The sequence below is a fragment of the Xenopus tropicalis genome, chromosome 6 (assembly GCF_000004195.4).
Source record: "Xenopus tropicalis strain Nigerian chromosome 6, UCB_Xtro_10.0, whole genome shotgun sequence".
Taxonomy (NCBI): domain Eukaryota; kingdom Metazoa; phylum Chordata; class Amphibia; order Anura; family Pipidae; genus Xenopus; species Xenopus tropicalis.
Genome location: NC_030682.2, coordinates 49,094,098 through 49,120,669, shown reverse-complemented (window position 1 = coordinate 49,120,669; position 26,572 = coordinate 49,094,098). Strand labels below are relative to the sequence as shown.

The 26,572-nt window shown below is 38.2% G+C and overlaps 1 protein-coding gene across 1 annotated transcript in view; it reads right to left on the bottom strand.

Moving 5' to 3' along the window:
* Window positions 1-4,204: 4,204 nt before the first annotated feature.
* Window positions 4,205-26,572, bottom strand: part of tgfbr2 (transforming growth factor beta receptor II) — a 54,379-nt gene continuing 32,011 nt past the window's right edge. Inside the window, exons 2-12 of the mRNA XM_031903718.1 lie at window positions 25,708-25,834; window positions 22,784-22,980; window positions 19,536-19,583; window positions 19,020-19,176; window positions 16,868-17,052; window positions 14,891-15,044; window positions 13,475-13,665; window positions 11,474-12,282; window positions 10,979-11,120; window positions 10,029-10,156; window positions 4,205-8,629 (exon numbers count right to left, since the gene is read on the bottom strand). Coding sequence (XP_031759578.1) covers window positions 8,450-8,629; window positions 10,029-10,156; window positions 10,979-11,120; window positions 11,474-12,282; window positions 13,475-13,665; window positions 14,891-15,044; window positions 16,868-17,052; window positions 19,020-19,176; window positions 19,536-19,583; window positions 22,784-22,980; window positions 25,708-25,834 — 2,318 coding nt within the window. The 3' untranslated portion in view covers window positions 4,205-8,449. The remainder of the gene's footprint in view (window positions 8,630-10,028; window positions 10,157-10,978; window positions 11,121-11,473; window positions 12,283-13,474; window positions 13,666-14,890; window positions 15,045-16,867; window positions 17,053-19,019; window positions 19,177-19,535; window positions 19,584-22,783; window positions 22,981-25,707; window positions 25,835-26,572) is intronic.

Genomic DNA, 26,572 nt, shown 5'->3' with positions numbered 1-26,572 from the left:
TCTGCCATTCTCTATGCATTTCTGTGGTATTTTAAGAAGTGTATTTAACAATGGGTAAAAGTGAAAGTTTTACTTTTTGGTCAATGCGCCTCTGACTATCTCATAGAGAGGAATAGAGAATGGCAGAATTTCCCTCAATGAGAGGTTCAGGTCTAACCAAGGATTGGTTGATTTTATTTCTTAGCAATTTCTTAAAAGTATTTTGGTATTTTCATTATAATTTCCCAAAGGGAGATTATTTAAGTCCATTATATAAGTTAAAAATATATTGATGACTGCTACGTATTTTTGTGATTGCTACGTATTTGTGTGGCCGCTATGTATTTGTGTGACCGCTACGTATTTGTGTGACCGCTACGTATTTGTGTGATCGCTATGTATTTGTGTGACCGCTACGTATTTGTGTGATCGCTATGTATTTGTGTGACCGCTACGTATTTGTGTGGCCGCTACGTATTTGTGTGATCGCTATGTATTTGTGTGACCGCTACGTATTTGTGTGATCACTACGTATTTGTGTGACCGCTACGTATTTGTGTGACCGCTACGTATTTGTGTGGCCGCTACGTATTTGTGTGATCGCTATGTATTTGTGTGACCGCTACGTATTTGTGTGATCGCTACGTATTTGTGTGACCGCTACGTATTTGTGTGATCGCTACGTATTTGTGTGACCGCTACGTATTTGTGTGATCGCTATGTATTTGTGTGACCGCTACGTATTTGTGTGATCGCTACGTATTTGTGTGATCGCTACGTATTTGTGTGATCGCTACGTATTTGGAGCAACCACAACATTTTTAATGCTCATCAGTACAATTGAATAAAGATTGTTACAATTTGCCTAGGGCAGCTCCCATTGATTTCTACATGACTTCAACAGCATTAAGATGGCAAAGTTTTACATTTTCACTTTTTTAAATGAAAAAATCATGTTTTATATGCAACAAAAATCCGAACCACTGAAAAAATGATGACCATTTGTAAATCTGCTCCTAAGTCTCCTTCTCAGTGCCTTTATATCTTTAGAACCTGACACTATAGGCCACGCATGATGTTATAGGTGTTTATATAGGCCCACAGTGCAAATAAAGGTGGGCTGATGAGAATAGACAGGAACTCGCTGGACAGTCGTCTAGTAACCTGGTAGGCCAGTCCATCCCTGTCTCCCAACAGTATTAATATCACAACACCAGCGCTAATGATCAAAATAAATCACCCCCTGTCTATTTTCCAGGAGGTCTCAACCATTGCCACCGGTCTCCTATTAGAGCCTCTCAGCTCTTCCTTTCACAGATCTCTCTCTGTTCCCCTCCAGCAATGACTCCATATAGACTTGTTCAATGCTACCCCTGCTTCCAGCCTATTGCGCACCTATGCCCAGTATGTGCGGTTCTTCACACTTTCTCCAGGAATCTCTGGTTACCATTCATATCAGCAATGATTTATGCTGGCAATGGAGGATGTTCCCGAGAGTAATTTCTGAGAATATTGCCTGTGGGTGAGGTAACTGCAATGGAACAAGGCACGGAGACTCACAGAAGAATTAAGCCCAGTGACTCACGGCGTCGGCACTGTTGCCAGTCACTGCGGGGTAATGACTAATGAGAAAAGTAGCCAGCCTATATTGTTGTAAAGCAATCAACCAGATAAACAGTTTTTAAGCTTTTGACTGGGTTGTGAAGGACCTATTTTTGGTCATTATGTCCTCATCTCTGTGCAGCCTTGTAGCCAATAAGAGTAAAGGAATATTCACAGAAATAGACTAAGAGCATGAAAATGCTCACAGCTCAAATGTCAGTGGTGATATATTAATTAAAAATACTGTACTGCAAGGTATTTGTATGTTCTTCCCATGCTACAGGGTTTCCTCCCACGCTCCAAAAGGCTGGTTATTTGTCTTCAGACTAAATTGCCCATTCCAGTCCATGTGTCAATATGACCTAGACTGTAAGCTCCACTGGGGCTGCAAATGCGGAACAATCTCTGTCTAGTTAAAACTAGAGAACATGAACATTGGCCTTGGCAGGTGCCGGTCACTCCATTGTGCCACTAGCAGTTTCCATTTGCAGTTCTGGAAGCAATTTCAGATATCTTTATTGCAGCTCTCTCTCTTGAGAACCAAAGCACCCAAGGGCTCATTCACTATTGCCCTTACATATCCAGCACAAGGTGCTGTTAATGGCTTTGTACACAATTTTGCCATGTTTTTCTGACCCACAATGCAGCTTTGTGTTGGCCAGGGGATGTTGCGGCTGATGTAATTGCAGCCAATGGGCCTGATTCACTAAAGTCCGAAATAAGGAGTGCTATTTATAGCATGCGTTAAAAATCTTATCACTTCTTATTTTTCGCTCGATTCACTAAAAGGACACTTGTCATAATTAAGAAGCGATGTTCTTGGTGTTATTTATCTTGCGACGACATATTTTCAAGCAATATATTACGCAGCGCACAACATATTACGCAGCGTGCGATATTTTACGCAGAGCGCAATATATTACCCACGTAACCATTACTTTCTGAAGACTACCGTTCTGAAAATTTTGCGCTCTGCGTAAAATATTGCGTGCTGCGTAATATGTTTGTGCACTGCATAATATATTGCTTGAAAATATGTCGTCGCAAGATAAATAACGCCAAGAACATCGCTTCTTAATTATGACAAGTGTCCTTTTAGTGAATCGAGCGAAAAATAAGAAGTGATAAGATTTTTAACGCATGCTATAAATAGCACTCCTTATTTCGGACTTTAGTGAATCGGGCCCAATTTGTGAACTGAGCTTGCATTCTGACATGAATTGGCTGCAGATCCCTGAAAATAGATTCATTACTGGCACTTTCCAAAATGAAAAAGCATGAAAAATGAGTGGTTTTCATGTTCTTTCTATTTTCATTCTGCATTTTAATTCTGCTTTTTTAGTTCGGATGTTTTAATAAATAACTAGACATTTGTGCTTTTCATGGAAATTAGTTATTGTTGATAAATCTGTTCCTTAGTTTTAGTTTAGAATTTTCTTACTTAAAAACCAAATTGCATATTAAGTATGTGGAGTTTTCTTTAAAGGAGAAGGAAAGGCCAAAATGTTAGGCACCCCCAAGTGACTTTAATCGCTTACCTTTTACCCCGGGCTGGTGCCCCTACCAGCCCGGGGTAGCTGCAGCGAGTATTTCCTCTTCCTTTTGCATTTTGTCGGCAAACTCCCTGAGCCGGCGCATGCACAGTACAGTGAGTAGCCGACTTTCCTGTTAAAGTTCAGCTTTTCACTCTACTGCGCATGCGCGAAAAGAAGGAAGAGGCCACAATCGCAGGTACCCCAGGCTGGTGCTGTTCTCTCCTAACAGGGGCACCAGCCCGGGGTAAAAGGTAAGCGATTAAAGTCACTTGGGGGTACCAAACATTTTGGCACCCCCAAGTGACTTAGCCTTTTCGTCTCCTAAGCTGGGGTGGCTCATTTACGCCTGCAACGTGGGCAACTTGTACTTTTCCTTGTAGTGAGTTGCACCTAAAAACCCCTTTATTTAAAGGTTCTTGTGTCCAAATGTGCTCTTTGAACTTCTGTATAGTTGTGCTTGGCGCTGCTCAGTCCTTCCTGCCTTCCATTCCAAATCGAGTGCTGCTGCGCTCATTGACACAGAGGAACCCAAGAGTTGCCGTCAACACCTGACCAGGTCATACATGCAGAGTTCCCTCAACTCCCTGCGCTTCTAGGCAGTTCAGTTGCTCCCAAAAAATAAGACATGTGCAACACTCACATGCTTAATACCGGAAATGACACCAGGCAGACTTACAATACACTGTACATGTAGTTGTGTTTATTTTGCTGAAGCGCAATTATGTCAAGAGAAACACCCGCTTGCTTCTGCAATGACACTGGAATTGTGGGGAAAACCCTGGCAAATTGCACTTTGCACACTGCGTCTGGGTAAGTGAATGCTCCATTGTATCTTGATTAATATTTTGTAGAGAATACAACTGTTAATTATGTCTCTCTAGGCCAGTGATCCCCAGCTATGCTGATAGTGTGCATAGAGGCTCCCTAATAGCCAATCTTAGCCCTTATTTTGCACCTCCATGAACTTTTATGATGTTTGTGTTGCTCTCCAAGTCTTTTCACATTTGACTGTGGCTCACGAGTAAGAAAGGTTGGGGATCCCTGCAGCATTTTTTGTCCATGCATAAAAATGGCAAGGAAGCCTTGAATGTTATTGTGTATTTTATTTATTCTATTTACATATATAGCTATATACACAGGTATATACAACTGGATAGTTACAAATACAAATGCATAAAATAAAAGATTTGTAGATATATTTATATTTATGAAATTCACATTTAAAGTATTTTTATTTCCTGTACATTTTGCTGTCCCTTGTGCTGGAGGGTAACAGTGTCGAACAGATTTGTGCTTGGCAGGATAGGGTTCCTCTCGTTGCACTAAGGCACGTGTGTATCCTGTAAGTGACCCCCCCACAGGGTGCAGCCCTGGCACACAGATCTGTAAGCACCTTGCTCAGAGTCATGATAGGAAATGGGCCCCATACAAATACAAAAGGGCCACTCTATAGCATTTGTTGCACATATATCTATAGAAATAAACTCAGAGTTAAGTTTTGGCAAAAGATCTTAGTGCAAAGGAGGAGAAATCCATTTGTTTTTACTTAGTGAAACCTGAGATTGTCACATGACTTGCATAGCTAGTATCACCCACTGTAACATAACATAAAGCTGCATTCCAAGTGCTGATCCTTATCAGAGGAACAAATGGAGACAGAGAGATCAGTAGCAAAATATCCCTTGTTTCTGCGTCTCTCTCACTCTGCACCTTTCCAGTAGCAGGGAAATTAAACGACAGATATGTCTGCGCTTCTGCAATTGCACAGAATGGTACGTGCCAAACTAAAAGGGGCACCTGGGCTCCTGGCACAGCCATACCTGCCTGGCATTGGGAGACATGTTAGGTCACAATCTACATTACTACTAGTAGGTTAGGTGCAAATAGGTCACAAGCAATGCACTCCCTTTGTGAGGGAAACAGTATGGCAGCCCACTGCTATGTATGAATACAAATATACCAATAAAGATTGTTTTGTGCCCTCAGTAAGTTACTGTATGACCACATGCACCCCCCTACTTCTCATTTACCCATAAACCCTACATCAAATAGGGAATTATAATGAAAATGTAGTATGAGCTTCATCTCACAGAATATAATCCATAAATATTATTAATAAAAAAAATCTGTTCCATTTTGGAAATAATCAAGTTACTCCTCGGTATATAGAGATGACAATTTGAGTCATGGAGAAGTGCGGGTGCCCAGCGCTTACACAATGCAGCTCACACAAGTCACTGATTTATATAGGGAGGTGCAGGCAGTTTGTTTCCTTATAGGACCAGGACACATGTGACATTCTCTGCCCCCTCATCATCCCACACACTGCCTGAGAGACGGCCACATACAAAGGGACAAACTGCAAGCACAATGCAGCAGCGCTATCAACGCAGGGAGTGTTTTGGCCTTTCCTCCGGTTCCTTGTGGGACAATTTACTCTGTTATCTCTGTCTCCACTTTTTCCACTCCTATTAACAAGGCGGCCACATGTTCCAAGGCTAAATCTCATTTACTGGGACAGGTATGGGACCTGTTATCCAGAATGGTCATGACCTGGGGTTTTGCACATTAGAACATTACCAGCAATGTTGCTCATAGCAGCCAATCAGATGCTTTGCTTTTCTACCTGTTGAAATCTAAATGCTGATTGGCTGCTATGAGCAACATCACCGGTAATGCTTCACTCCATGATAAATATACCCCTAAGTCTACTAAACAGTTAAACATAAAATAAACCCAATAGGATTGTTTTGCAAATAATATGGGTTTATGCATCAAGTACATGGTACTGTTTAATTATTAGAGAGAAAAGGCAAATCATTTCTAGTTAATAGTTTTCCTGGTAACAGATCCCCTAATACAAAATGGAATATTCCAGCATTCAAGCCTGGACAATACACTGTGCATTTTTTTCAGAAACTTCTAATGATTTTTTATTGTTGATAATGGCTTTGCATTTGGCTTTTCCAGAGACACAGTTCAACTACATTGGCTAATTTCCATCAACCCCTTTTTGGCATTGCATAGAATAAAGAGTTTGCAGCAAACAATATGAAGATCCCTGCTGTGATCCTGAGCCCATATCCTCCTTTCAAATAAGTGAAATAAAATAGATTCCATATAATATATCATTATTGCATACAAATACTTTGTTAGTTTAAGTGAGTATAAAATATGTTATTATTTTCATATCCACCTGAATATAAAAAAAAGATCAAAATATATAAAAATATGTCTGCAAGTTTAGCTCTGAGCGTTGGGCTGCTCCGGGGGGGAAACAGCCAAGGCTTCTCACCATACACTGTCACTGCCCAACTCACACAATGACAAGGAATAGTGCACCAGTCCATTCCAAAGGGTATGAGAAGGCAGTGATATAACAAGTCAAATACTGTCCTTAAGCAAGTTGAGTTTTTGGTGCAGAATGCTTTATATGTCTCCATCTCTTGAGACTATTAAACATTTTTATAGAGCAGCAATGATTACAATCTTATACAAGGGAATCCTACTGAAATGATTCTGCCCCGCCCATGCATGGTACGTGCCTATTGGTTTGTCCGGGGCTGTATTACAAAGTGCATCCAACACAGGATTCGCCCATATTTACTGTCCCAAAGGGGAAGAATTCTGGAGAAAGTGCTGTGTGGAGCACAGTATACATTTAACATGATCTAAAGCAAGTAACCAGAGCAACAACCAGTCACTCGCTTGTATAAAAAACCCAAATAAAGGACTTATGAGCATGGCGGTGGCTAAGTGGCTAACCATTTTGGCAAACTTAGGCCTTTTTTTGCCATCATGGACAAAGGTTGCCAATAATGATAAAAGAAGTAACAGGGCTGTGACAGTATCTCTTCATGGATTCCTTGTACATGCTTATATAAACTGATACACTTATTTGCCTGTGACACTTAAGTGTTGGGCACTTAGCTTTATTGTAGACCTAATTCCTAACGTGCAATAACATGAATGGGCAGTGGGGTATAAAAAAAAAGGCACTGTAAAACCAAAGCACTCACTTCCATTATAATTCTGTAGTTTTCAATCACTGTTGGTAACTATTTCTTAGACCCCCATATGCCATATTATCCCTTATAATTTCCCTTTTGTTCAGTAGGTAAGGCACATTGTGTAAGAGAGCATTTTGCTGTTAGCACTGTGCCAGAGAGCACAGACAGAGCAAGCCTTCTCTATATCACTTGGGGAGGCACAGCACAACTTGGTACTGCATTTATTTTAATAGAAGTTGTGATAGTAACTCATCTAATCATAACTGGGTACACAGTAAAATGGTCACCCATCTGAGCCAAATGTCTAATTTAAATAAGTTTAATCCTCCTCTCCCTCACTGTATTACTCTTTGTGACCCATTACCTCCATCATGCAATATGGATGGATATTTTCCCTCTGCATGACAGTGAGAATATACATAAGGCAAAAACTCACCTCTTGTGTTCTGTTCTTAATGTTGAGAGTCATGCATTTTCTTAATATCTAAACTGCCATTTGTCATATCATTTTATACACAAACTCCTATATTGCAAAAAAAGATTCTGCTTTTAACTTTCTTTTCTATGACTGTGCCATTCCTTGGCCGGAGGTACAAGCTATTTCTCTTTTGCTTACTATGCTCTGACACACACTATGTGTATAATGTTGGATACACTGCCACCAGGGCAACATATTACTCCATACTGTATGTTACACCGATACACAGATTTAATGGCCCTCATGTTATGATGTATATATGCACTTAATATAGCTAAACAGAACAAATACACTGAACTATTTAAACATGATTTATATTCAGTCCTTTCTATGTTCTGTCCAATGTGTGCAGTTTTGTCTTTGGCATTTACTACATGCAGATAAACTCGGATCCACCTCTACACTGCATGTTCTGATTGGTCAGTGCGTACATATATACTTCCTTACAAGGAGTCAATTTAGTTCTGGCATTCTAGGTTACTAGTAGATTCCTATATCCAACGCATGAAACATACTTCTGGAAATTATGTTGGCTTATGAGAAATCTACCATCTAGCCTCAGTTTATATATATAAAAAAATAAAGTGCAAACAATTATGGCTGTTATAAAGGAAAAACTGTAAATCCTGAGATGCTCATACCAATTCATCCTGCGGTAAAGCAATCTTGTACGATCATATACTGCTCTAGTTTAAAAACGGATACAGCTTTGGTCTTTGCAGTCACACATATCGCACAACAGTGATACAAACAGGGCCCTCATCAGCAGAAATATGAGGAAGGCCCATCCACTGTGGGACAATGTTTTTCATTGGACAGATTCCATATGGTTAAAGTTTGTGCTGCTATTTGCTTGCATTCTCTGAACAGTCCTCTGGTATCTTCTCTTCAGAACAGCTTCTCTCTGAGAGTCTGTCGAGGGTCTCCATTTCACTGAACCTTTCCTCTACACACTGAGCAGTGAGACGGGCTTCTGGGTCTTGGTCCCAACATTCTGTTATAGTCTCACATACAAGCTGGATCCCCTGGAATATGAAAATCACAGGAAAAACACTATAAAATATAGCTTTATGGTCGATCAATATTACACAATAAATTATGACAAGGTGGCCCTATATGACAAAGTAACATAAAATCCACAATCCACACATCCAACTGCATAGGGCTTGTGCTTTAATATTGAGGTACAGATTAGTGTAAAAACCCTGTGAATTTTATTATATTCCAATGTAAACTACTATAGTAGTCAATTGAACTCCTTTTGTGTTCTTTTCAGTGCGTGTTCCTTGCTGGCCACGTTCCACCTATCAAAGGGACAGATGGAGTCTCCAAATTTGACGTGCAGATAATCTATTCTGTTTGTGAATACAGGCAGATTTAACTGAATCCATACTAGTGCTGATGTTGTATTATGTTTCACCCAAACCAATATCTGAACAGCATCTGTGGTCATCACAGTCTTATGAGTAGGGAGCATTTGGTTGGACCTGTTGCTGTCTCTTTGTTGCACCACACTATTAGGGGCAAAGAGATCTGATTTCTACATCACAGCTTAGCACTCTCTGATGAGTGAGGTTGCTGTCAGGAGTAGGGTGGATTGTCACTCTGTGATACCCTATACAACTGGGGGAGCCAAGGGGGCACACACAATATAGCACCAAAATCACTGTTTTTCCATAGAGGTCAAATATTATAAAGATAATATCTCTTTATTTTAGAGGCTATATACATTCTGTGTCTCTGCAAAAACTTTGTCATAAAATATAACAAGGCAAACTGCATTTCTTCAAAGTAAGTAAAAATATTTTTGGCATCATTACATTATTTAACAGCACCCTCAACATACCTGTTGTGCCTTACCATTTAACTTACCTTTACTGTTTTGTGAACTATCAACAAATATAACTAGCAGTCTCATTTATATGACAAAAGGTTTATGTCACAAACAACAATTCACACTGAGGTAAAAAGATGAACTGCAGTTTAAGTTTTTTATGATACATTTCATAATCAAAATCTAACCATGTTTCTTTTTGTAGTATAATTCTATCTGCTTCACTGTTCTGTGAATGAGCTCATATTCTCTATAACTACAAGGATGTATTTTCTGTACAACCAGGTTCAGTTAATGAAAATGGCAGTTAATTTGGAACTGGGCCAAAAAGCAAAGATACATTGCATTTCCACTCATGTTACTGCAAATCACAGAGAAGGAGAATTTCCATTCCTGCCGTTTAGAGTGCCAAGATTTAGACTACCAGCTGCAGATGATTCATGCTTTTCTACTAGTGGAAACAGGTTATAGCTAACATCGCATAGAAAATGACAGATTTTTGGCTAAAAGACCAGGAAATTTTACGTCATCAAATATAGGATTGTGAAAAGAAAAAAAACAGATAAAATATATAACACGGTGTGTGCTACCTGATGGCTAAGCCAGCTGTTGGAGATTTCAGGTCTCCCTCTATCCCTCAATACATTGTCCTTCATGCTTTCAACACATGGGTGCTCCCGCACTTTTGTGCCAAATGGAGGCTCGTAGTCCTTTACATCTGCAGTGATAAAAAAAAAAAAACAATTAAGTCAACTTTTACTAGGCCTATTGGCAGTTTCCCATCTAGGCATTAATTTATCAAGGTTTGAATTCAAATTTTTACTGTGATTTTGCATAAAAACTCCCAAATTCAAATTATGGTTAAAAAACTCAAATGTAAAACTTCAAATTCATGTAGAATTCAGTGGGAGTCCTATGAAAAATGTGTATGCGTTTTTTTTCAGATTTTTTAGACCCATTAAAAGATGATGGGAAGAAAATACATTTGATGCATTCAAGTTTTTTTCCCATGGTTTAATTTGATTGAGTTTTTTGTATTTCAATTTCTAAATAAATAAGCATTTGAGTTTTCTAAAATGTCAAGTTTATTTCAATTGAAAAAACCTCTTGTTTGATTTGTGATAAATAAGCCTCCTAATGTTTTGTTCATTATTAGCATGAGATTTGCTTGTTTTCAGATTAGATAAATACCTGTTAATCTATGTACAACACCTACCTGGTTCCAGGGAAATGCCTTCAATTTTAGGGTAACTGGGTGTATATATTATTTTACAAATCTACTTTAGTGTAGTTGGGGTAAAAACAGGTTTAAACAATATGTTTGTGTAGCTCTCACTTATATGGTATAACCATCCAATGGACCAACTCTGGTGGCAAGGCTAGACTGTATATAATGGACAGTTAGGATTTCCATAATGAACATTATTCTCCCTGCCTCTTGCACACACAATACATGCCTACCTGCTGTTTCAGCTAAAAAAAATCATTAATACGTTAATATGGACCTATATCTTAATATCATTAGAAAAAATATAATTACCTCCAATGGCATTGCAGCGGGATGTGATTTCCCAAAGGACAAGCGCCATTGAATAAACATCAGTTTGCTTAAATGATTCTATGTTCTCCAGATTGATTCTAGACTCTAGAACCTCTGGAGCCATATACCTAGCAGTTCCGACCTGTGAAAAGGAAAAATGAAATCAATTAAAACCAAATCAAAGTTGTCCCAATACTGATAAAATGTCTATTGCTGCTTTATTTGACACCAATATTACTGCAAACGGCTTATTATTGTCTAAATTAATATATAACACTTGCATGAAATATAAGGAAAGCTAAAAGTAATTTAATAGTGCGCAGGGCTCTAAATAAATACTAAACATTCTTTGAGAACACTCAATGAATGCTGCAAAACATTTAGTTATAACGTCAGCAATAAATATTGTCATTTCTACACAAGAAAAAGCAAATGATTAATAGTCCGTAACGCAGCAGTGCTAGTCATGTGCACATCACACAAAATTTGTCTAACCTGGCCACTGTTTGCAAGATCATCCACTGAAAGTGAAGGTTCAAGCCAAAGAGACAGACCGAAGTCACACAAGCAACATGTGAGATCATTTTTAACCAAAATATTTGAGCTCTTAATGTCGCGGTGAACAATTGGTGTCTTTGGTCTGCCACAGGGTGTGTGATCACTGTGCAAATGAGCAACGCCACGGGCCAAAGAGCCTCCAAGCTTCATAAGGTCTTCCCAGCTGATGATATGCTTGGATAAATATTCTTGTAGATTGCCTTTAGAGTGGAAAGCAGTGATGAGCCAATACTGTTTGCCAGTGTCAGTTTTCCTCTCTTCTGCTGTCAGGAACTGCAGTACGTTCTCATGTTTCAGATTCATGTCAGAAAAAATATCTTTTTCCATCTTCCAGGATGCATATTCTTCAAAATGGAAAATTTTGACAGCCACTGTTTCATACTGTTCTGATGTATTTTGTTTTAGCTTGGCCTTGTACACTTCAGCAAATCGACCTTTCCCAACCAAAGTGTCTAATTCAATTGGGAGAAGCTCAGTATTGTGGTTTAGGTTGTTGGCACATGTTGAACTGATGTCAGAACGATCATCGTCTATCATAATCGCACAGGCATCGCTGCAGTCCATATCGGGATGGCGCATGCACTTTGGATTCTTTTCCCATTTCTTTTTCAGTTTCTTTGTTCTCTGAACACGGTAGAAGTAGAAGCCGACGATGACTGCAATGGTGATCCAGACCAGTGGAAGAAGAGTGATGAGAAGAACTTTCAGGAGTATGTCTTTAGATGGGTCTATATTTGTCTCATTTGCTAAAAACAAAAAAACATTTTAGTTTCAAGGGCAAACAAGCATGTGGAACACAAACTCACCATTAGGTATCATTGCAATCAGAGACACCGCTGGTGTGTGTGGTTAGAACATTTGATGCTGGAGTCCTGTTATTATGACTGTGTCACATAGCTACTCTATTTGGATAAATGCAGTAAACACATTCCCTCACTGTAGTAAAAAGTGGCCGCATATACATTATACTAAGGGTATAGTAAAACAGACACAATAAAATTAATGTCACAATTTAATGAATATATAGAACATATAGAATGAACTTTTATTAAGGATCGGCAAACTGTGAGGGATCCAACCAAATTAACAGGAAACTAGGAAGAGGCTGATGGAAGCCAAGCTCTCATAGGATTATTTAAGACATTACATGTACACAAAAAAATTCTCATTACATTTTATTTATGGAGAATCTGTATATTGCTTAGAGTTGTATATGGGGAAGTTAACCAAAATTACATCTCTGAAAAGCTCAGACAAATGGTACAGTGAAGAGCATCCTAATGGCAAGGGTGATGCCATTCAATTTCCCAGGTACCATTTCTATGGTATTCATTCACATATAATACAGAAAGGTACATAACCACAATAAAAAAACAGTCAGTGATAACAGTCAGTTATCGCAAAATGTTACTATACCCATGAACTTCTAAAAAGCATTGATACGCTTGTATGGCTAATAGGACAAATGGGAGGGAAGTGCAGCCTACTTTAACTTCCAGGTCTGCCAGTGCCACACAGAGAAGCCAGGCAGCCACAAACTACAGTACATTTTCGTTCCACACAGATTCATTACAATTTGTGTTTTCCTTGTGGGATGCCCATATGTTCCAATATAAATATTGGGTGAAATTGCTGCATATGTATTTATGTGCATGGCCACCCCTATTTGCTGATCTCAAGATCTGAATCAGAACAAATGAGTCACGCCAACTGCGTTCTAACCAAGAAAGCAGACATAGGCTGGCCTTTTCTGTTGTGCAGTAATCACAACTTTGCAAATCAGGAGGAAATCAAGGGACAAAAGGGCACATATATAAAAATAGGAAAAGTGATGGAGAGGTAAAGTATAAGCAGTTTGCTAAAATAAACAGATACATTATCAACAGCAACAGAAACACCAAAAGGCCATAATATAAAAATAATCAAGTAATAAATTACCTGGAGGAAAAAAAAACCTCTCAGTACAAAGTTTTCCTCTACACGAACACATGGACATTATTCCCTCACTTGTCTTTTTCTCCTTCATGATGCACTCTTTCTCATTATAGTCATCCAGTTTATAGCCATACAGTTCCTTTTTTGGGTCATGACACATTGTTTCCTCGGTGATGTTGCCATCCTTATTCCTCCTTTAAAATACAAAAGATTTAAAATACCAAATGCTACATAAAAACTATTGTCTAATAAAGGAGACCTATACAGTTGCATAAATGAATCCCCCCCCCCAATCATGTAGGCAATAATAAATAATTTATGTGTCAGCTTTCACTCTGGGCTAAAAATGATCAAGAACTTGATCCCTTGGTCCATGTTTCAAATGAGAAGCACAATAGGAGGGGGGATAGCCATTAACAGCCCTGCAGTCACACAGGAAAAGGTAGGCTTCCGTCCCTACAGCGCAGTGTGCTCTGGGAAAGGAGGCAGCAGGAAGTGGATCAGATGGGTGGCACTAGTAAGGTTTTTGGAGAAGTTTTCAATAAATCAGCCTGAAATACAACTTTCCCTGCAGATTCCTTTAATATTTAGGGGCGGATTTCTCAAAATGTGAATTTTGAGCTTATTACATATAAACTCAACCATATCCTATTCATTTTAGAAGCATATTTATCAGTGGGTGAAAGTTAGAACTCACTAATTGATAAATACACTAAATATCCCCTAGGAATGAATAGAACGTGGGCAAGTTTTTATGTATTAATCTCTAAACTCACATTCTGATAAATCTGCCCCTTTGAGTATTTTCTGTAGTTTGTGAATACAGACGATAATAAATTGACCTATACTTTATGATAAGGGTTTTGCACTACAAACCAAATTTACAACATCAACATTTAAAAAAAAACAAAAACAAAAAAAAAACAGTGTCTCACTGTTAGCAGGAAAAGTCCTTTAAGCCCATTTGAAGTGGCAGATATTTTGCATCTGTTCTTACTATTTTTAAAAAGTCAACCTTGAAACAACTTAAACTTGATCTTTGTAACAGCTTAAAAGTAAAAGTTTATGTATTAAAGTTATAAAATAGGTATTGAGACCAAGCCACGGGACATAAGTTTACGAATATAATGAAGAAGGTTGATAAACCTGTTTTTACCAGCAAAAAACAAGTCACAACATTGTGACCAATGCAATGGCTCCACCGAATCTAGTATGGAGGATCTAACACAGGGCTTCTTCACTTCAGTTGTGCAACAATTTCTGATTTAATTAAAACAAATGTGCTGACGAGAAAACTTCTTGAAAGAAATGCAGGGGTAGTGAACAGTGAAGTTCACTATGAGATGATATTAGTGCTCCAGTACTTGTAATTAACCCCTTTTATGAACTTGATAGCTGTAGAAAGACATGGAGACATACCATATAGCTATGCACACTTCTTCTTGGTGCTCACAAACGGAGGCTATGTTGCACACACTGGTACAGTAGCCTTGGTTTTCGCATGTTGTCTCTTTCACATCACAAAACCTACACAAAACGTGTGGAACCCATATACTAGGTTTGGAACTAGTGCCTGTAAGATACAATTTATTTATTAGAAAAATGCAACATAACAAATGATTCTGGAAAACAATACAAAGCGGTAGGTGGATGCAACCTAGAACTACGGTAGATACAATAAGTTTGTTGGCAGTTCCAAAGCAAATGTAACTTTTTGCCAATTACAGATTATTAGATTATTTTATTTTGCTAATCTTCTACTTCTACCAGTCCACCCATCCTAGCGTGCAATTCCACTGTATGTCTGTAGGTCTCTTGCACTATTCACACACATCTGAGAGTACAAATTTCCATTATCAGCCATATAAAATGTGAAATGATACATAGAAATGAGAGGCGCTGTGCTGTACATTCTCTTGTTTGTTCTATCACAAGCACCATGGTGCATATTTGTCAAAGGGTACAAACAGTGTTTGCCACATGTCTACAGATAGTATTTTTAGACCAAAATGAAACCAGCACCATATATTATTTATGATTGCCTATATCCTATATGTCTCCTTTAATATTTATTTTAAGGGTTTTTGAATTATTAATTATTTTGTTTATTTGCAGCCTGAAATTGAAAATATTAACTGGCTGTCAGGGGCATCCAAAACAGACTTTAAGGGGCAGATTTAAGAATGCTCGAGCCTTTGGGGCAAATTTATTGATTGGTTATGTTTTTTTTCTGCTCAAGGTCAAACTTTCTTGACATTTTTTTTACAAGGTCTGAGATGGCACAAACTATAACCTATGGTTAAATAAAAAAGCCAATACAATTTAATGTGTAATTTACAGGTATATGATCCCTTATCCACAAACCTGTTATACAGAAAGCTCTGAATTTTGGCCACCTACAATAAACCATTTAAAGCAAATGTTTTTTATTTTTTGTTTTTTTTTTAATGAATCTTTCAATAAATTATTTAAAGGCATAAGTAAGACTTTTATTATAAAATACCCTAAAGAGACTCTATACAGCCCCCAGAATAACATACCTTTCTCCCTGCACTAAGTCTCATCTAGATTCTTTATCACAAACAACTCAACTACAGCTCTCTCAGCTACTTCCTAGCCTAGCATGAAGCCCCGCCCCTTTTTTTGCCAAGCTTTTCTTCTCTCTCTGACTGTGAAGATGGTTGAAGAGGTGCCAACAACTAACATATAATTACATCTTACTGGAGGCAAAACAAGCCTATTTGGTTTATTTTATGTCTAAATGATTTTTAATAGACTTAAGGTATGGCAAATTATAGAAAGATCGCTTATCTGAGATACACCCCGACTCCAAGCATTCTGGATCCAATACCTGCACCGATAAAACAGGAAAGTCCTGAATATATAAAAATGGGTGCTCTAATGGGAGTTCTATTAAGTTTTGGATAGTTTCCTGGCTTAGTGCGCTGTAAGTGGTAGCACCGGAAACCCCTTTTTCAGCCCTGAATAATGGAAGGCTCTCTCCCATAGACTCCATTTTAATCAAATAATTAACATTTTTAAAATGTATTTTCTTTTCTCTGTAATAATAAAACAGTACCATGTATATATACATAGTCCTTATTTGAGGCAAAACAATTCTGTTGTGTTTATTTAACAATTAAATGATTTTTAATAGACTTTAGGTATGGAGATTCAAATTACAATGAGAATCCTTATCCAAGCATTCTGGATAACAGATCCCATACCTGCACAATCAGCAATGGAAGTAACACTACATTATCAGTTCTAAAAAAATGAATATAAATGTACTGGTTGCTGTTTAGCATTTAAACAGTTTTTAGTTTTTAAACTAATGTTAGCGCTAACAAAAACATGGTGCATAAGGGTCTCAAGTGGAATAGAAAGATTTGTTACCTATGTAGAATTCACTATTGCATTCATTGGTATCACAGGAGCACATTAACATGTTTTCACCACTCATCTCCTTTTCTTTCATGAAACACTTTGAGGAGACATGATCATCCAAAATGTGCCCATACAGCTTCTGTGCTGGGTTATGGCATAATAACTGTTCAGTAAGGCTGCCGTTGTTATTTCTCCTGAGGAGAAAGAAAATTTCCATATTAACAAAATATTTGCTTGGGCTCACTTTTGTAAGCAATAAGGAATAAATTCTGTGTGAGCAGATTCCCCCACAGGCCCCCCCCTGACTTGGATGGATTCTGTTCTCAAACTAGTCTTGGCTATGTCTACCATGGCCTCCAAGACAGAACCACTTGTTTGGCAAAGAGCAGCGCCTTGTTTTCTGTGCTGTGACCACATTTCTCCATGCACATATACAGGTATGGGATCCGTTATCCGGAAACCCGATATCCAGAAAGCTCCGAATTACGGAAAGCCTGTCTCCCATAGACTCCACATTAATCAAATAATTCAGATTTTTAAAATTGATTCCCTTTTTCTCTGTAAAAATAAAACGGTGCTTTGTATTTGATCCCAATTAAGATATAATCAATCCTTATTGGATGTAAAATAATCCTATTGGGTTTAATTAATGTTTTATTGATTTCTTAGTAGATTTAAGGTATGACGATCCAAATTACGGAAAGACCCCTTATCCGGAATACCCTTGGTCCCGAGCATTCTGGATAACTGATCCTATACCTGTACTGGTAAACTAGTAATGCCCATGCTTATACGTTTTCTATGTCATATGCTACCATTTCACAAAGTCTATAAAAACCCAGTTTTGTCTTTGTTCTGTAGTTGAACCCACATATGAGTCAAATATACCTTATTTTTTTTACCTCAAATGACCTTTGGTATCAGACTTTCCATAACATAAGTAACCTAAAAGCCATGAAATTCTCTTGTGAACATAACTCACATTGGTTCCTGCCCTAGTAGAGCTTACATTCTAATTAGATTTATGTACTTTATGTCATGTACCAACAAGATATGACATACCGAACAAAAGGCTTCAGTTCTGGGCTCAATTTATTAAACATTATTGATCAGTGTTGTGTTAAAAAGCATTGGGGGAGGGTATTTGTTGTAGGTCGTTAAATGCAGAAGGACTGGCCTTTCATATGTCTATGTTTGTAGGAAGTGATGAGCGAATTTTTTTCCCAGGCATGGATTCGCAGTGAATTTCTGCAGTTCGCTATTGGCGAATTGGTTCACGAAACTTTTGAGAAAATTTGCCGCAAAAAAAATTGTTGCCCATCAAAAAAAGTGGCGGTTGTGTCAAATTGGGTGCGGTTGTGTCAAAATGGGCATGGTTGCAGCAAAAAAAGATGCAGGCGACGAAATAAAGACACGGGCGACAAAAAACGAAGTGGCCGATGAAAAAGTTGAGAGACAAACGCATTTCGCAGATTTTGTGGCTTTTTTTCGCCTTTTTGTGGATTTTCTGTTCATTTTTCGGCAAAACGAAACGGGACTGATTCACTCATCACTATTTGTAGGAAGTAATTAGAGATGCCAGCGTTTTGTTTATAGTTGTTATACTGCATATGTTTATGATCAAATTACAGGTATGGGACCCATTATCCACACACTAGTTTAACAAAAACTGATCTTACATCAAAACAAACATTTCCTCTACAGGGGGCGGTTGGCGTAAGAGAGTAAATTCCAGTTCACTATTGGCAGATGACATAGAAAAGATACCCAAAAGTTAACAAATGCACACTTTAAAATAAAGGTGAGGTTCCAATTTAAAAGGGTTTACCCATTTTTACAACTCAATAAACCTTCTCCAGTAGAATCCTGGATTGAAATCAGTTTTTCAAAAACACAATTTTTTTTTATAATTAATCTTGAAATTTCACATGGGGCTAGCCATGTTCTTTATTTCCCAAGGTGCCACCGCCACGTGACCTGTGCTCTGATAAACTTTAGTCACACTTTACTGCTCAGCTTCAAGTTGGAGTTATATCACCCCCCCCTCCCAGGGGAAATCCAAGTCAGGCTTGGGACTTCTCCAGTTACATGGGAGTAGGATAAACAATAGGTTACCTAATGTGTAGCACATATGAAGCTGAATCAAGAACCATTATCATACCATATAGCCACACAAACTTCTTCAGCTTCACACTTTATGGTAGTTTCGCATGTGCTAGTGCACAAGCCTTCATCTGCACATGCTGTCTGTCTCACATCACATGACTTGCATAAAACAGGTACTTTATTACGAACTCCACTGCCTGGATGGTTTCCATCTAAAAAAACAAAAAATAAAACAAAGCATAGAGCGTTGGAAATTAAGTAAAAAAAAAAAAAGTAAACAGAGACAAGAGAATTTACAAACGGATTTAGCCTTTAAACTACGCTATATCTAACTTCATATTCACCTTGACTTCATATATTCATTGTACATACCATATTAGACTGTGTAACAAGTTATACTTGCTCATGTATATGTATTTTAAAAAAGTAAACTGGTCAATGCTAAAAAGTTTTTTTATATAGGGGAATGGAATTGCTGACTTTAGAATCTTTGTGGTTTTCAGATAAGTAATCCCATACCCATACCTTCAAAATCATGATTGTTAAGCATAATGTTCCTTTCATGACTTACCATTTGGTATCACAGGTTGAGGTTTTTGGTCTGTATTCATATTTGTAACTAGAAAGAGATACAAGAGTATTAGTGTAGAAAACTTACAAAGGAAATGGCAGTGTTGTCAGTCTCACATCACATGACTTGCATACAAGTCTTACATTACTTGACTTTTCAAATTAAAAAAAAATCATCAAATGCTGAAAAGTTTAAGCAAGAGGGTATACACACAAGACAAATTACAAGTGGTTTTAACTATATTTCAAGGCACGCAAATTTGAGTGTATCTTGACTTTATGCCCAACTGCAGATTTATTCTACTTGTTGGGTTAGATAATAATATGGTAAAACTACTGGCCCCTGCTTAACAACCCTGCATCTTAACACAGTCCAACAGCCCAGAAGTATAAAGGGCCAAGTGGGGGCTCAAAAAATTACGTAAATATTGTGACTCCTTTCCTAAGGTTAGGGAGATCCTAACAAAGTTTGCTGTAAGGCCAAGGAAATCATTTAGACAACTAAATAAAGCACCCTAAGACAAAAGAGCACCATTTTGTAATTTAGAAAGAAGAAAACTATAAAAACTATAAACTTTATTAATACAGGTATAGGATCTACTATATTTCCGTAACTGCAATTTTGCTTCAATATTTTCTATTGTTACAGTGTTGTTAAATTAGAAAGAAAGGTAAAAACTAAGTAATGTGTATCAGAAAGATCTATGTAAATGCAGCCATAAGCAGAAAAGCTGAGTTGTCTATCAAAAGAAACACAGGATATTTTGTCTTTTTTGTGTATAAATGTACTTTGGTATCAGACTTCCTTTTCAGAAAAATCCTTCATTCCCCAGGCCAGAGAAGGCCCACAAGAATGCATAAAAACTCCCTCCCTTAGGATTGTGTGATCTGAGCTACCAAAGGCAAGAGCTGCAGCAGGAAGCTACTGACACCACACTAAAATGGCAGCTGTTATCTTTAAGGAATGAAGGGAGCTTCTAGGGCTTTTACTCAGGTATGGTAAAGCTTTCTGCAGAATACATATATAGTGTTCTAAGTAGAACTAATGTGGTGAATCTACTGGCAGTAAAATGCTGAAATGACTTTCCTTCTCCTTTAAATGATTGTGTGTTTAGATTGCTTGCTTGCAAGAAACAATGTGATGTTGAAATGGGAGGACAAGAAAAAAACAAATGGTCAACAAGTAGTAGGTAAAGGTCTAACAGAATGTTAGTAATAAACTATGTATTATTATTATTAACATTTATTTATAAAGCGCCAACATATTCCGCAGCGCTGTACAATAAGTGGGTTTTATACAATGGACATACAGAGTAACATATAAAGCAATACATAACCAATACAAGAGGTGAGGAGGGCCCTGCCCAAAAGAGCTTACAATCTACAAGAACTATGTACTATGTATGTGCTGACTTATAAACTAAAAACATGAGCATAGCTAGGGTAGGTGGGTGCATCTGCTATGAACCCTGTCTCAGGTTAGTGTGGTCTATCCGCTTTGCCATGGACCTCTTTTAAAAATACACATAGCAGTAAGAACCAAATTTCCATTGTAGAGAACATGTAACCTTGACTGACTGCTGCTTACATAAGGTAAGGTTGTCCAAATGCAATTTCAGGACTTCCCTATTGGCAAAACAGTTAAATGTATTTTGTAGTGTTTGTGATCTGAATTTATAAAATCACACTTTCACTTTACTTATGTAAAATCATTATATTATTGTAAGACAATGCTAAAACTATTATTATTTATACACCTCATATCTACTGCAAAAGGAACCATGGCCACGTGTGGAGATTTTATTTTCCACTGGTAACTGTCAGCCAGTAACTCCTATTTAAACCCCCAGCATATGAGTTTACTTTGGAGACAGAGTTTGGCATATGACTCATTTCCAAACTGAGCCTCAAAAGGGACAGTTACTGTTATTTCTATTTTACGAAGGCCAAGTCTGTGTTGAAATAATTTTAGAAGGTACACGCTGAGAGTGAAATGATGCGTACTTGTACTGATTTAAGAGTTCCCCAAAGCAATTCAAGCATAGCAAGGGCAGGATATATATTTCACCAAGCAGTAAATGTTTCATTTGACGATCTTCTCAGACGTCCACAAACCATAAATGCAGGGAAATTAAATGTCAGCACGTTCAAAACGTATACTAATGAGGTGAATGTTGCCGTAGCATCTCTGGTGACATTTGATATTGGTCTCACATTTCCTATTAGCAGGCAGACAGCATTACAGACAGTAAGCAACTGAAAGCAGTGATAGCAGGGTCATAGAAACATACACCGCTTCACTAAACTACCATTTAAGACTGCAGCTGCAAATCTTTGATATAGTCTGATAAACAGACTAGATGCTAACATGTTGTTAAGTCTCACATGAAAGAGAATTTCAGACTGAAGAGGGAAGAAGGATATTATTGATGCACTGTTTACATGCAGAAGAGAAATGAGTAGAACAGACAGGGGAGGATAAACAAGTCAGAAAACAAGAAATTGTGATATGCAGGGGTAATTTGTAGCATTCTCTACAAAAACAACGGAAGGTGACTTTCCAAGTGACATCACCATTGAATACCGTGGCAAGAAAAAGAGGGCAGTACTAAGCCCTATTTTTAAGTGGCCTAACTGATCATATATTTTGGGGACACAATATCCATTTGGTACTTCTGGAAACACAAACATTTCCTCGGGAGGAGGAGAAGGGAGGGGGAGAGAGGAGCAAACTGAGCAGGCTTGTGCCGTGCCCTGAAAGATTTTTTGTGAGAGAAGGAAGTCTGACAAAGAAGATCAAGTATACAGAATAGAAGGAAAGAAATGTAGTGTTTCTTTTCACTAAGGACTCAGAGCAGCAGTTCTGTGAGTGCTTATTTCCATCCTCTTGTGTCTTTGACTCTTAACTTATTGCAACTGTATCTTGTATTTATTTGTATCTATTGTTATACTTTGTATTTATGTATTATTATCTTTGACCCCCTGTTTGTATTCTACTGTACAGGGCTGCGTACATAAGTAGCGCTTTATAAATAAAGATATACATACATACATACAGTTAATGTATATTAGAAAGCTGCTTAGATTTATTAAATGTAGATTTACTTTTGTTATGCAAAATGTTATAACTGGGGGTAACATAACCTCTCAACTAAAACTACCACCAGTGGACAAAGGAATGTGTATAAGCATTACATAAGGGCACAACAATGTTGTGTTTACAAGCTATTAGGCAGATCCTTTGCATACCTTTGTCATCTGTGAAGACTATTTGGTCATTGCACTCCTCATCCGAACATGCACAAATGTACAGAGTTTCCCCAGAAGACTTTCTTTTCTGCATAACACATCTATTCCGATTGAGGATTTTCAGCTTGTGGCCAAACAGATCATTTGTTAAAGGGTGGCACATAGTTTCTATAGTTCTATTCTGGTTATTCATCCTCCTACACACAAAGAAAAACAAATTATTTTGTTTTCAGGCTTGAGAAATTGTATGAATGAATTTAAGACAAAAAAAACCCAATATCCTATAACCTATTTGTGAAGTTATAGATCATGTGTAAAGGATCCTCCCTACCTAGCAGTTGTCACACTGCATCAAATCATAGCCACTTACTTACAGTTAGCCATGATTGGCCAGGACTTCCCCTATAGGCCAAACAGCATAACCAATTAAAGGGGTTGTTCACCTTTGAGTTAACTTTTAGTATGATGTAGAGCAGGGGTGGGCAAACTTTTTGGCTCACGGGCCACATTTACTTACCCCCGGGCCGGACCGGGCCAGGGCGGGCAGGGCAGGCCAGCGTTATGCCCCCTTCGTCTCTTTAATTCCGGCCCGCCAATGACACCAAGTCTCGCGTAATGAGACTTGGCGTCGTCGGCGGGCCGGATTAAAAAGGCCAAGGGGCCAGATGTGGCCCGCGGGCCGTAGTTTGCCCACCCCTGATGTAGAGAGTAATATTCTAAGACAATCTGCATTAGGTTTTTGTTTTTATTATTTGTAGTTTTCTAATTATTTCAGTTTTTCAGCAGCTCTCCCATTTGGAGTTTCAGCAGCTATTTGGTTGCTACAATCCAAATTACCTTAGCAACCAGGGTGAATCAATCACTGATATATCAATAGAAAAGGATTGGAATAGAAGATTAAGTACTATAAAGTTACAATAACAATGTGTAGTTTCACAAAGCAATCGTTTTTTGGCTGCTGGGTTAAGTGACCCCCGTTTGAAAGATGAAGAGAGTTAGAAGAAAGCAAAAACTATACAAAATAAACAATGAAGACCAAATGAAAATTTGCTTAGAATTGGCCACTTTATAACATACTAAAAAGTTTAGTTAACTTAATCTAACAAAAATTGCTTTCATGAAGTGCCTATCTTGAAATAATGTAATTGGGTTATAATATCTGATGAAATGACAGGAAACACTAAGCAGTTTAGTTTAATCCAAAAGAAATGTAAAGGAGCCTAAATACCCAAATGACAGTGTTTAGCACTGCTGCCTTTCAGCGCTGGGAACCTAAGTTCATCTCCTGTGCTTGCCAGGCCTCTGTCTGAAAGACGTTTATACAGTACATGGCTCATTTATGAACACTGGATAAATTTGCTCCTGGGAAGTAACCAATCAGTGATTAGCATTTTTAAGCCAGCTGCAGGTAAAACATTGAAAGCAAACATCTGATTGGTTGCCCTGCATTATTGCCCAGGAGCTAATTTGTTTTCTAATTTGCCCAGTATGTTTTCACCATGCTTATGCGTGTTTCCTTCTAATATTCCAGCTTCTGCCGGCCTGACTCCTAATAAAATCACTAGCTAGGGGCCGGTATTACAAATTTACAGACAACATACTTGGCTAAAGATTTGTAATTGCTTGTGCATCCCTCCCCTTACAGAAATGCTTTGCTAACCAAACCAGCTTTTAGGGCCTCAGTTCCTGCTCCCACCACCTACAGATCCCAGACACTCCCCTGACCTTCCCTACTACTCTCCTACCGTATGTGGCATCACTGCCCGCTCACCACATATTCAGAAAAAAGGTGCAGACAGATGTGTGTATGTGAGACCTAAAGGATTGTAAGTTCTACTGGGGCAGGGACTAATCTGAATGATGTATAATCGTTGCAAAACATATGTAATATATATGTGATGTATAAGGATAATGAATATAAAAATGAAATGATGAGAATGGTCCAAAACGTCGAACCCCAGAGTAGCAATCCCATAGCAACCTATCCTATTTTTGCATTCATCACGCTTGCTATAGCTCACCAGTCATAATTTACTACTGATTGCTATGTGTTACTACTGTAGAATAAATTATTCCCTGATGTCTACTAATATCCTTATACAGGTATCGGACCCCTTATCCGGAAACCCGTTATCCAGAAAGCTCCAAATTACGGAAAGCCCGTCTCCCATAGACTCCATTTTAATCAAATAAGTCAGAATTTTAAAACTGATTTCCTTTTTCTCTGTAGTAATAAAACAGTACCTTGTAATTGATCCCAACTAAGTATAAATAATCCTTATTGGATGCAAAACAATCCTATTGGGGTTAATTAATGTTTTATTGATTTTTTAGCAGACTAAAGGTGGCCATACACGGGCCGACTATAGCTGCCGATATCGGTCCCTTGGACCGATTCGGCAGCTAATCGGCCCGTGTATGGGGAGAGCAGATCGGCCTGGCCGACCGATATCTGGCCTGAAATTGGCCAGATCTCGATCGGCCAGGTTAGAAAATCTGGTCGGATCGGGGACCGCATCGGCTCGTTGATGCGGTCCCCGATCCGACTGCCCCATTGCCGCCCACATAATCCGATCGTCTGGCCCCAGGGCCAAACGATCGGATTATTATTTTTTTTACTAAATGGTCCCCGATATCGCCCACCCGTAGGTGGGGATATCGGGGGAAGATCCGCTCGCTTGGCGACATCGCCAAGCGAGCGGATCTGCTCGTGTATGGCCAGCTTTAAGGTATGGAGTTCAAAATTACGGAAAGACCCCTTATCCGGAACACCCTTGGTCCCGAGCATTCTGGATAACGGGTCCTATACCTGTAATATGTTTCACAATAAGATGTACATTATTTCTTATATAATTGTTTAACTGTAGGTGACAATCTGTCTCTGAGTGTAATAGGTGTATATTTTACTATTTCTGTGTTATTACCATATAGCTACACAAATATCTTCTGGATTTTCACAAATGGTAGTTATACTGCAGTCGCTAATACAGGAATCTCTGCCATTGCAGTTTGTTGGCATCTCGTCACAGAACTTGCATAAAAGACCCACACCTGTAAATAAAAAAGAAAATCATTTGTTTGGGTGTCATCACTGCGGAACGGCATTATTAATTAGAACATCCCAACTACGTCTTCTATCTAAAGATAAGGGACACAATAAATTCACCATTTTGGGATTCGGTTAAAGAAGTTCAAACTTTTAAAACCCTTTATTTAAAGGTATAGCTTTATTAAAAAATAAATATTTGTATTTGTATGTATGTACAGGTATGGGAAACCCATTATCTAGAAAGTTCCAAATTATGGAAAGGCTTTCTCCCATAGACTCCATTATAAGCAAATAATTCTAATTTTTGAAAATGATTTCCTTTTGCTCTGTAATAATAAAACAGAACCTTGGTCTTAATCCAAACTAAGATGTAATTAATCCTTATTGGAAGCAAACCAACCCTATTCAGTTTTTTCAATAGTTAAATGATTTATGGCAGACTTAAGGCATGGAGATCCAAATTATGGAAAAATCCCTTATCCAGAAAACCCCAAGTCCCGAGCATTCTGGATAACAGGTCCCATACCTGTATATACAGTATATATATATATATATAAAGTCCAAAGTGGGAAGCACACCATACAATAATCAAAACCTTGGTGCTAGAGCCAAAAATGTACAAGCAGGAACGAATGTCAGAACTCTTAGGATTTTCACAAATGGTCAAAAAGTCATAAAGTAATTGCAAGCGGTGAGATTTTATTACCAACGTTTCAGTCCTCACTTGGGACTTGAAAGTC